General features: G+C 43.8%; 1 protein-coding gene across 4 annotated transcripts in view; it reads right to left on the bottom strand.

The window, feature by feature from the left end:
• Positions 1-12,481, bottom strand: part of HAP1 (huntingtin associated protein 1) — a 31,936-nt gene extending 19,455 nt beyond the window's left edge. For all 4 annotated transcript variants that reach the window (XR_012851742.1, XM_075847059.1, XM_075847061.1 and 1 more), the window contains exons 1-3: positions 12,406-12,481; positions 6,907-7,184; positions 4,408-4,602 (exon numbers count right to left, since the gene is read on the bottom strand). Coding sequence is in view for 3 of the 4 variants with exons in the window: in XM_075847059.1 (XP_075703174.1) it covers positions 4,408-4,602; positions 6,907-7,184; positions 12,406-12,425 (493 nt within the window). In the remaining variant the exon portion in view is untranslated. The remainder of the gene's footprint in view (positions 1-4,407; positions 4,603-6,906; positions 7,185-12,405) is intronic.
• Positions 12,482-12,828: the final 347 nt, after the last annotated feature.

Raw genomic sequence — 12,828 nt, 5'->3', positions numbered from 1 at the left:
AACACTCCCATATACTGTAACACATAGTATACAATACTGACCAAAGATACAAAAAGCAACACACATATATAAAACTACACAAAGTATAAACACTGGCCAAACACACAAAAGCAACACACATACACATATATAACAAACACAAACATAACAAACACACAAGCATAACAAAAAACACTACACATATAACACTGGACAACCACACACAAATATAAACACATACACATACCACTACATATATATATATATAAATAACACTGGACAAACACACAACAATAACACACACAACGCACGCCAACACACACACACACACACACACACACACACACGTAACACCGGCAACCACAATGACAGCCAATACAGGGGTGGTCAGTGAATGGCCCTTCCTCCTAGTCCCCCAGTAATACAGCAGCAGGGGCCCCATCACTGCGTTACTAGAGATCTGTAGAGGAATACACAAGGGTGAGGTATAATAATAGTGTCTTAATTCACGGATAATCCCTGGGGGTGCACGCGGCTTAATCTCCACAGATCGTTCCATCTGAAAAGCTCTTTTCCAGACTAATAATCTCCTTAATGATCCCGGGCTGAACGACATTACAGAATCATGTCGTGTGTGACTGCGCCGAACATCCGTAATATCCTCCATCTTATTCCCTCACCTCAGACCGTGGTGGCATAATGCTAGGCTATACCGCCAACGTCCCATCAACGGGGGTCCGACCGCCGTAACCCCGGCTGATCACTAGAACTAAGTGGCAGCGGCGCTAGGAAAGTGGTGTGCCGCTATGTCTCCTGTCAGCTCGGCTCAGCCTCTGCCGGGCACCCGTATTGTTAGTCCTTTATAGTCAATGGCCAACCACGCGGCATCCGAAGAAAACTAAGACCAGCGCTGCTGCCACATCATTCTGCCATTTGGCGGGGATTATGCCCACTAATCGGATATTAACCCTTTTAAGGTTAAATCAATGCACCACCTTTCTATACACTAACTAATAGATTAGGGAATTGCACTATTAGCAATTTCCTAATATATACTTATCCCTCAAATCGCTCCCTTTATGAACAGAAGTTGTATGTACGCACCTATTTACTCTATGAATGAGGCCCTATGTCTATTCTGCAGGTTATCAAGGGAATTTGATGGGTATATATAAAGGCAATTGCTATAAATACAATTCCATAATATATTAACGTAAATCGGAGTGCCCCCTTAAATGAGGTGCACTACTTACAGGAATGCTATGAGCAGTTGCAGTGATTTCTGTAATTAGAAAAGTGCTCATATTGCAATTCCATACAATTATTTAAGGTGGTTTCACTAGATTTTTTTGCATACACTTGTACACTGACTATTTGACGAATTACAGCGAGATTATAGTTGTCGATACCTTTGTCTGAACACGGCTCTATACCCTGAAGCGTTCAGTGGTTAATTATTTTGCAACCAGTCGGGGCTCTAAAAAATCTCCTCCAACAATAAAGGTTAAGTATTGCAGAAGAGGTCACAAAACAAGTGCAGGCAGAGGACGAGGTCCCACAATCCTTTGCTCCCTGCCTCGTGGCTACACAAACGTTTGTTCTGTAAAATGTGAGGGGTGATATCTGATCTGGGAACAAGCCCTGGGTCCTTCTTCTACCCGATGAGAGTCCTCCATTGGTGATGTGCGGCCTGTCACATCCGCAGCACACAAACCGGAGAGACAGGATCGGGAAATCCAGACGTCACTCAGGAATCTGGACAGACATCTCCTCAGCACAACAAGAAGAAGCAGTCTATGGAGAAGTGTGAAGAGGGGGAGCGCGGCCAGGGGTCATGAAGACCGCAACGCCACGTTCATGGACCCCGTATGGCGGCATATGGAGTTACCCGCTCCGTATCCTAGACCCAATGGCACTACATGTGCTGCCATATGGTGGCGCTATAATCTCCCCTACAAGGATTGCTGCTAGGGAAGAATACCTCTGTAATACGGCATGCAATGAGGCGCACACCCAGCCTAGGCCTCCCACACACGGGACTGAAACGCTGTGAATTTTCAGTACGGATTTTCGCACGGAAAACGCCCAGTGGATCACAGCACCGGCCATGTGGATGAGATTTGAAAAACATTTTCTGCCCGGATATCAGTCGGCTGCGCAATTTAAAATCCTCAGCACGCTCATTCTGTTACGGACGTTCACACCGGATTTCAACGTTTTCAATGTAGAAGGGGTGACATTTGTGGTGAATGCGCTATGTGTGCGTGGCCGTGTTCGCACAGTGCAGATTTGCTGCAGATTTCACATGCATTTTTTTTTTTTTTAGCCGAAACTAGAATTGGATCCAGGACAGCAGACCTATAAGGCCTTCCTTTATATATGTCTTCTGTTTAGGTTCTGTTCCTGGTTATGGCTTAAAAAAAATATATATGCAAAATCTTCACTGTGCGAACAAGGTCTAAGGGTGAATTTAAACGGCAGATTTGCCGCAGCAATGTCATTATCTGAATGGACTCTGCAGAAATCCACGCACCTGCGGCAGAAACGACCACGTGTACGGAAAAGAAAGTTCTGCAGAAAAACCCGCTGCGTGTGAGTTTACCCTTATACTGACAAACCGTGTAGCACCAGTCACACCAGCCACTATTTAACAGCATCTGAGTGGCACCTGATGGTTTTCACAGACCCAGTCACTGCAGCGGGTGAATCGGGTCTGTAAAAACGGTCCAGATTCTCCGATCCGTGAAAAAATAGAACATGTCCTATTTTTCCACAGGTCCCGGACGGGACTCGGGTGGCACACACGGTCGTATGCATTAGGCGTAATACCTACTGCAGGGCAAGACAGGAATTCTCTCTTTGGTCTTCTTTTAATCCCTGTGTCATGCTCCGCCCCCTCGTGCCCTGCACTAGCCATAACACAGTATCAGTTTGCCCAGAGTCCTCCTTCAAGGAGTAAAAGGCACAGGTTTGGGCCCAACTTTTTTTAAATGTGCGATGACTCAATGACATATTTACGGGGTTGTACTGGCCCAGCAGAGTAACAGAGGATCCTCCGGTGGTCCCAGGCTCTTATACAATAAGGGACCCCAAAAGTTCTAGGAGAAGACAACCCCATTTGGCAATGACTTTTTTTATGGGATTATTTAATAAACTCCCTATTAGACCTATCGCTGTACAGACAACAAGGCTGCAGGCGAGAAACCTCCATGTTATGTGGACACAAGCCGTTCCATCTAATCTCTTATTAATCTTCCCATCGAGTCTACCCAGAACTCACCCCGGCACCGCACACCATCTCTTGGGGTTTCCATTGACAACAAGTACGAAGTCCACACATCTGAGGAGACGACGGACTACACCCTCATCATTGTGATAAGGAACAAGGAGTGTACAGCTCTCATGCTATGGTCATAGCCGCTCACTGACTATAAACACCTGAGCACCCCATCCCCCATAGCTCCGAGGCACACACCACGGACAGAACGCAACACGACTTCACCAATCGTTACCAAATTCTACCTGAGTGGACTATGGCGCTGGACTGTTACATAAATCACTTGTAATGCATCGCATAGGCATAGAAATATTGTGTATACAGGACATTACAACGAGTGTTTGGCTCTGCATCCCTGGTTATCTAGGAGAAAAAGAAAAAAAGTCTGTATTTTCCTCAAACAGCGCCACTCTTGTCCACGGGTTGTGTCTGGCATTGCAGCTCAGACCCATTCAAGTGAATGCAATACTAAACACAGCCATTGGCAAGGGTGGCGCTGTTTGAGGAAAAGCAGCGGACCATTTTATATAATCCTGGATCATTTCTAAGAAGAAGTAGAAAGCCCCACTTTGCATATTCATTAGGAGCAATTCTGTGAATGCGGCGATTCTCTGATATGGCAAAAGATGGGGGAGGGGTTCCAATAGGGGGACGACTCTTATCCCAAAATGCCTTTATAGGCCTGTTTAATGCAACACAAAGGGGTTGTTTGTATTTCTAAGAAACAGCACCACTCTTGTCCATGGGCTGTGTCTGGTATTGCAGCTCAGCTCAATTGAAGTGGATAGAGCTGTGGTGCAATACCAGACACAACCCATGGACAGGTGTGGCGCTGTTTGTGGAAGAAAGCGGCCATGTTTTCCTAATCCTGTACAACCCTGCAATACCAGACAAATCCATAAGGAAGAGAGGCGCTATTTCTGGGGCAAACCAGAAAGAGAAAACTGGACCTTCTCATGCAACTATATCTCCATGAGGCCAGTGGTTCAAATCTGTCCAGGACAACATTGGCATGGTTTGCATATTCCGTTCTCGAGTGGGTTTGTTCCCTAACCCCAAAAACCATACAGATAGGGTAATAAACCTTCTATAAAAATGGCGCTAGTGTATAAAGTCTACTGGAAAACAGAACATGTCCACAGTGAACTTACGGAAATATTTGAGGGTTTCCGCTATCTGCTCAGGGGTGAGGCGCAGAGGCAAATCTGGCGGGAGCAGCGGGGTGTGCAGCCAGTCATCGTGCTCATATCCAAACATAGTGTCAGCCCGCAGGGTGTAGTGCGGGAGCTGCTCCCGCAACAGGCTGAAGATCTCCACCTCCGGGACATCCCCACTGGTACACACATCTGGAGAGGAAAAAAGAAAGGGTTAATCCAAGACACATTGTAGGATGCACCACTCTAACCCGGTTTGCGTTTATTAACAGAGGACTTGTCACCTCTCCTGACAGGTCTATTATAGTAAATTATTCTATTCCCCATGAAATAATATCTCTCAAATCGATTTTCTTAGAAATCTGCATTGCGAGGATCCTCTATAGTTCCTCCTAGAAATTTATGAATAAATTGACAACTGGATGTTACCATTCCTTTTGTCTAAGGGGCGTGTCCTTACAGTCAGCACTGATTGGACAGTGTCAGTCTATGTAGGGACACCCCCCCCCCAACTGGAGACACCCAGTTGTCAATTTATTCACAAATTTCTAGGAGGAACAACAGAGGGACGGTACATCACAGAGTTCTCGCTAAAGATGATCCAGAATTGTTTTTTCTTAGGGAATTATTTACTAAAACAGGAGAGGTGACAGGTCATTTTTAAAGGGTTATTCCACTTTCAGCAAATAAATAATTATGACATTTTCTGCAATTTTCTAACATACTGAATATTAGCTACTCATGGTTTCAAGTTCTCTGCTTGCTGTCAGCTAACTGTGATAACTGTACAGTGACGAGCTATGCAGCTGTGTGTCCATCACATTACCAGGACAGAATTTCAGCTACCAGCTGTAAACATTGAAGATTTTTATTCACTGGCAGTAAGCAGAGATTTTGAAAATGGTAAGGAATTGATGCACAAAGCATGTTAGAAAAACGCAGGCGTTGTAATTCTACAAATGTATAAAGCTTTATTTGCGGATATTGGAAAACCATTTTTAGGAAAAACTGACATAATTAATATAGATGCCGAGGATGGTCATCTAGTTTCCCAGACAGGGGATTCTTTCACTTTATGGTAATAAAGTATTATGATGCTGTGTTTGCAGTTACAGATGATGGCAGCTAGGGGGCTCGATGATTTGAGACAAACCACTGCCCTCTGCTGTTCACACAATGACATTGCCATAGTAAATGGCTATTTCTATGGCAATAATTTTTTCTGTAGGAAAAGTTTGAAAATGATCAATTTGTACCATATCATACAATATATTATCTATAACTAGGGGGATATGTAACACTGCCCTCTGCTGACAAACCAGGATATTGCCACAGTAAAGAAGTTTTGCTTATCAGTGGGAAATGTATGGAAAATATATAAATGGAAAAAGTGTTGCCCAGGATAAGGATTTTCTTGAGCCGGCCGCATAGATGTAACAGGTTTTACAAAATCAGATAAAATTAGTTGATATCCTTCAAATTTAATTTTTTGTTGTGGACATGTTGGAGGGGTTGTCTGATTTAGATAACCGATATTCATTTACTCTATTAGGCAATTCTGAGTTAGTTGAGGGGGGGGGGTCCCCATTCTGGACCCTAATCTATCGGCCAGATTAGGAAGCGGCTACAAAGAGCATCTATCTAGAGAACCCAGTACATCCGGTGCTTTATCTGGACTATTCATTGATTTCAATGGGCACCGTGTAATGCTTAATTTTCCCTGTGGTGGCGCTGCAGGGAATTGAACATTTCCTGCAAGGTTCCCCCACAGTTTACATTTGATCGCTGGGGTTCCCTGCTTATTATCAAGAATAAGGAGTGATGTAGTGATCTGCATCTGGCCAACGAAGATATGCGTGTATATAAAGCATGTAATATGACAATCACGGACGCGATCGCTGCCAAGGACAAAATATACAAATACACATACGTGTGTTTGCTGTGTTCAATTTCCCTGCAGTGCCACCACAGGGGAAACAAAGTATTACACAATCCCCAATGAAACCAGTGTGTTATCTGTGTGCTGCACGGAGGGGCCGGGGCTTCCAGAGCAAGAGACTCTCTTTATAGCCGCTCTTCATGCCGGTAAATTGACGGGGGCCCTGAACGTAGAACCCCCTCCTCCTATTAATTTTGGGGATACTTAAAAATTGGGTTTCCTCCCCAGACCACCCGTATGCTTGTGTTTTACAGACTATACTTGTATTATGGGGTATTGCAGGATTCTTGAACGTACTTCTGTTACCCAAATGACTTTCTAGGAGAAGTTTACCAGAGAACTGCTCATAATGCAATTCCCTAATATATTAAAGTGTATAAGGAATTTCAGAACCGTATCCCCACCAAAAAAATAATGTGTGTAATGCAGATAGTAAATGGGAATGTTAGAATAAAAATGTCTAACTCTGAAAATATGCCACCAAAATGCCCTGTGTGCCTGCCGCCTCTGGCATAGTAAGGTTGGTGGTGGCACCAGGTGACCATATACCCCCTCACCTGTGATTGTAGAAGCATCTTTGACATGGCGCCTGTTCTCCACTGATGTAATGTGTCGGTCATCATCCTTGGCGGTGGGTTGACGGTCAGGCACTTGGATATCACTTGAGCACGCTGGTGGGTATCTGGCAGCCTCCTCACAGAATTCGGAGGGGTCCAGCTTGGCAGGAGTCAGCGGGAGATGCAAGCTGCCATGCACTGACGATTTGAGGAAGCCGTGCTCTGGTAGGCAAAACAGATAACCAGGCCTGTCCTGGGTCAGGCTACTGGCGAGAGCCCTGTGTGAAGACAGACAACATGCTCAGGTCTGCAATAGAACTGATAACAGAGAGTAATAGAATTTGATCAATGACATTTTCACAAATAAAACTTCTAGTGGATTTAAGTCTTTGAGGTGCAAATTTGCCAGAAGACATCACTGCAGAACTAGGTAGATTTACCATTCAGGAGTTTGGGAAATCTGAGTGGCAAACAGAGACCCCCTCTATGAAGTCCATATGCCCCCAAGCAAAATTAAAGTTTGAATTCTGTTAAAAAAAAAAAAGGTAAGAAACACTATTTTCACAGCTGTGGTTTCTGCCCGCTGTCTTGTCATTGGAGATGTGCTGAAGTTGTTTCTGTTACAATTTTTTTTTTTAAATCTTGTAGTTATACCATTCCACCAGCAGAGGGCAGCAAAACAGCATAGTCACGTACATATCAAGACATTTAATGGGGGGGGGGGGGGATGATATTTACCTCATTAATTGGATTATTTAAAAAAAAATTAAAAAAAAAGGGACTTTTTTTTTTTCCTGGGAACATCACGCTTGTCTATAGTTTGTGTCTGGTATTGCACCATTCAAAAAAAATGGGATTGAGCTGCAATACGAGACACAACCATTTACAAAAGTGGCGCTGTTTCCGGAAAAATAAAGCCCTAAACGCACACTTGCCCTTTAAGAAAATGATCTGAATTATCGCAGTTACGGGTATTCTCTGAAAGCAGTGGGCAGCACGTCTGGAGGAGCCATTAACCAGGCCTAGTAATCGTTTTAGATCAGAAGTTTATGGGGAAAGAGGGGGGGGGTTATTAAGACTGGCGTTTCATACGCTAGTCTTAATCTGAAGAGCGCTGGATTAAGAAAGTAAAGTCTACAGAAGCCGTGAGCTGGCGTCAATTATAGTAAATTTGTCAGGCAGTGTAAGGCTCCGCCCTCTTCCTCTAAACCACACCCACTTTTTGGTAAATAGCCGTGAGCAGCACAAATGTCACAAAAGTTGCAGATTTTTTTTTTTTACACAAATTGCAACCATTGTCCCTTTTCCAAGTCAGAAAACTGGTGTAGAACAATAAATGCCCTCTGGCTACTAGGGGAGCGGCAATGACAGGTGAAATGTATTGTCCAACATCAGCCACCAGGGGCAAGGTCCATGTCCAAGGAAGACATTATGGTCAAGTAGACCACCAAGGAGCTGCTAACCGACAAACACTACAGCTGCTATTGAAAACGACATCTGTGGCACCACAAGGAAAACCTGAAAATTCGATTTTGTGTGGCACAGGGGCAAGTCACCAGGGCCCTGGACTACTGCAACCTCTGCAATGCCCATAATTGCACCACTGCGGGTATTAACATTGCACCATTGTGGTAAAATATTATAAATGGCCGGCTTAGGTGATCATTCACACTAGAAAGTTAAAAGGAACACTCCTGGCAAAAACGGATACACTGTGTAATACCTAGTGCAGGTCCTGAGGGGGCGGAGCATGACACAGATCCAAATAGAATCCCTGTCATGCTCCACCCCTTCAGGACCTGTAGTAGACATAACAGTGTCAGTTCTGCCCAGGTTTATATTCCAAGACCTAAAAAAATAATAGCGCGATTGTGGTCCACAAGTTCATATATCATCGCTCAGCATCTATGCTAAACAATAAATTAGGAAAAGTGTGTTAAGTTTCCATAATTATTCTGCTATTCATTACACAGGGGTTGTGTGACATTTTGAAAAAAAAAATTAAAAAAAAAGGTGTCTGCTTTTTCTCGCTCCAGAAACAGCGCCCCTCTTGTCCATGGGCCGAGTCTGTCATTGCAGCCAAGCCCCATTAATACTGGGCTGAGCTGCAATATCAGACGCAGCCCATGGATAGGAGTGGCGCTGTTTCTAGGAACGGTTTATTTTTAAAAAATAGACCCTTTTTTTTCGAATCTCATACAATGGTAGTTCCGGATTTGCCTTCCCGATAAAGCTCAAGATACAAGACAACTTGAATTCCATGATGTTGCACCAGTCCCTAGGCCTGTGTGACCTCCGATCACAGCATTTTTGTTAAAAATCTGGCTTTTACTTCTCCTCAACTAACCATTATCAAAACTAACTTCTTACAAAACATGGAGGGGGGGGGGGGTCCGGTAGGAGTGGGGTCAGAGGGCACTAGAAGCCTTCAACACAAAGGAGGACGTCCGTCCGTTTACTGCTGTGCTAACCGGAGAACAAACACAAGAACAAAGGAACGAAGCCCTCAGCTCAACAACTTCACAAACTAATTTCTCAAAAGGATGTCCTGGCTGTTTACCCAAATAATCCTCAGATGAAAGACCTGGAGCCTTCAAAGCCTCCCGATAACTCCACCGTTTGTGAGATAACGTTACTGTAAACTAATAAAACAACCCGGCCCCTTGTTTAGGACCCACATTTTTTGATCATCTCCACCTAAAACGGGGAAAAAAAAATACCTCCCAGTACGCAACGTTGTGAAAAGTAATTCTCAGCAGTTTCTATATTTTTCTGTGAAAGCTGGGTGACTACCAACAAGGCTGCCATTACAGCCGCCAATGGGGTCATTACCCAGTTGTCCTACACATCTAGATGGCAAATCTGCAAAACTACAGATCCGGTGCACAACAGAGAATCCATGGGCACCGGATCCGTCACCATTGAAATCAACGGTGATGGAAACGGAAACCTCTGGTTTCCGTCTGTCTGTTCAGGGTCCCGTGGAATGTCAGAACGGGACCTCAATGCAGATGTGAACAAGGCCTAAGCCATTCGCAAGTCTCAAAAACTCCTGGTGACCACCCGTGTGAGAGCGGTAACGGAGATCACAATGGTGGTCACCCAGCTTTTATTTATTTTTTTAAACAGATATAAATATTTGAGCGACCGGACAGAATTTGTAATGACTTCCCAGGGGTTTTCAGATGGAAATGCCCTTTAAGTATATAAAACAAAAGTTACACAGATGATGTCTGGGACGAAGAAGAATCTGGTTATGAAAGATTTTATAAAAAGGGAGTAAAAACCACACCAAGCACGGGGGAAAAAAACAACATTGATGGAGAAGACACATGGAGGGCAAGAAAACTTTTGGAAGTGATCATGAACTAGGTGCTGTAGTCCAGCAGAACCATGTAAGGTCCCTCAGCACAACCGTGTAGAATTCTTGTATTTTCTTTATATTTACCGTGAAAAAAGTTGCAAACTAAAAAAGGGACTCAAAACATTTGGCTACTTGAAAGAGAAGAAAAAAAACGGTGACCCACCAGGTAACGACATGTTTCATGACTGTGGTCAGTGTTAAGATTCTCATGGATCTTCGGGAGCTTGGTATTAACTTCTTCCTTGACGTCATACAAGGCTGCCCTTACAAATGGTTTTGTACTCTTGACCACATGATCATTCCTGAGGTTGGCGCCCAACAAACATCTGTGGAACCATAGTTTGGCCATGTTGGGTTTCTTCGGTTGTCCATGATCTTGGGCTTGATGACAAATGACGTTCCTCGCCTACTGAAAACTCAAGACTTCAGATGATCCTGTATGATGAATGGTTTACATAGGACACCATAGCCAGATGATACTGGAAGGTAACGTTTTTTTTATATTGGGGGTCTGAGTTTTTTGATGACTCCTCTGATCAACTGGACTTTCCTCAGATGTCTACATCGAATATAAAGTTGACCAGAGATTTTAGATAACTGGACAATTTTTGACTGGCAGCCATCACATTCGATCCGACCCATTATTGTTCAAGCTTGGCCCAGTTAAAACACACGTTATCTCTATGTAGGGGAGCATCTGCCAGACATTGGTGAACCAATGAAGGATAAGCTGAAAAAGCCCAAGAGGAAGACTGAAGTCAATGCCAACTGTGACCTGGATATCATTGTGCTGTACGGATCTGTTCATTGCTTTGAATATTGAGACGCCAATAGAGGAGGGTTGTTGTCTTCACTTTAGGAAAGCCCAGAGACAAGTTCATGAAGGATTCTCTAAGGCCGTCCTGTAGTGCTCTGACTGGTGTGAAATGAGCGGCCTATAGACCATAGGGGTAAGAATGATTTTTGTACGAGGTAGTTGGCCCTCATTTTCTTGAGGCATTAAAGTTGTGAACTCTACAGCACCAAACAATGGACAATAGCGGACCTTAGGTGTAGACAAAAGTTACGTACACGGATAGAAATGCTTACACACTATCATTTGTTAGTACAGATAAAACGCTTCACATAAGACACAAATGATGAATGTCACACCATGACTATATAGCTACAAATGCATTCACAGCTGCAAAAGATACACACAAAAATGAGGAACTTAGTCAAACGCAAAAATTCTGTCTGACCGCAAACACCACTAGGGGGAGCCGAGGAGCTTACTGTATTATTATGGAGTCCAATGTATAAACAATATGTAGTAAGCTGCCCTCCTATACAGGACACCTTGGGAATCTAGGATACCGTCCTCTATTTAAAAAACAAAAAAGACTTCTCCAATACTAAAAAGAGCTGGCAGTGACCCAAAGCCCCACAATCTCATCACGCTGGGGCACTGAGGTCCATCATGAGGTAATAGGAGGTCTAATTATTAACTCATTGACTACCACTTAGAATGGGGCCCACATTAGCTGCTTCTCTCCTTACCATGTCTTTAGATAAAGAGCTTAGGTGGCAAATATGGACTTTGTCCCCTATGTAAGAGCGTGGTTGTGCCCACCCCCACCTCACAACTAGTGTCTGCCAATCTAGACATTTTACCACAAATGTTCAATGACCTTGAAATAAAAAAAAGTGAATATCAATAATAAAAATTTAAATAAAAAAAATGCACTAAAACCACCTAAAAGTAGAAAACCCATTTCCATAGAATGAAATACTAAACTTTATAGGGCGTCCCCTGCAGGAGTTCCCTATATCAACACTTCTATAAAACTGGCCAAGGGTTGGAATCTATAATACAAAGATATGTTAATCTTATATATTAGGTATGCAAATTAGATGGAGAAAAGTAATGAGTGGCTGCCAATACACAAGATCATTGCAGCCCACAAGCACCTATGACTCCCTGCGATACAGAACATTAGCGGAGATACCAAGATGGTCCAACAGCACAACATTAAAGACTTTACTCTGGATGAATGGTCAGTATACAGCTGTTGTGAGACTACAACTCCCAGCATCTCTTATCATCGGGAGCTACAGGTTGCAGACCATCGCTATAGATAAGAACTCCTACTAACCTCATGAGCTTGTAGTGCATGTTTGTATGGAGAGAGGACTTCTGCTGCAGATACCCCAGGGAGGTGGCGAGATTTACCCTTTACATCTTGGCTTTGGAGCAGCAACAACCTGCACCTGGAGACGGCCGCCTGAGCCAGAGGGACTAAAGAGCAAAAAGCCGGCCGCTATCTAAGAACCTGGAGGAGGAGGAGGCAGAGGAGGAGGAGAGACTGAGCACACAATGCAAGTCAACTCTCAAAGACACCAAGATACAACCAAGAGACTGTCACACTGCTGAGGGACACTAAAGTCTGCTCTAATGTAGGCCAATATTTTACACTAAGGCTATGTTCACACGCTTAGCAAAAAATGTCTGAAAATACGGAGCTGATTTTCAGACGTTTTTTAAGCCAATCGCGTTTTTCACGGCCATTTTTGGAGCG

The sequence above is a fragment of the Rhinoderma darwinii genome, chromosome 13 (assembly GCF_050947455.1).
Source record: "Rhinoderma darwinii isolate aRhiDar2 chromosome 13, aRhiDar2.hap1, whole genome shotgun sequence".
NCBI classification, from domain to species: Eukaryota; Metazoa; Chordata; class Amphibia; order Anura; family Rhinodermatidae; genus Rhinoderma; species Rhinoderma darwinii.
This window is presented reverse-complemented; position numbering and strand designations above follow the sequence as displayed.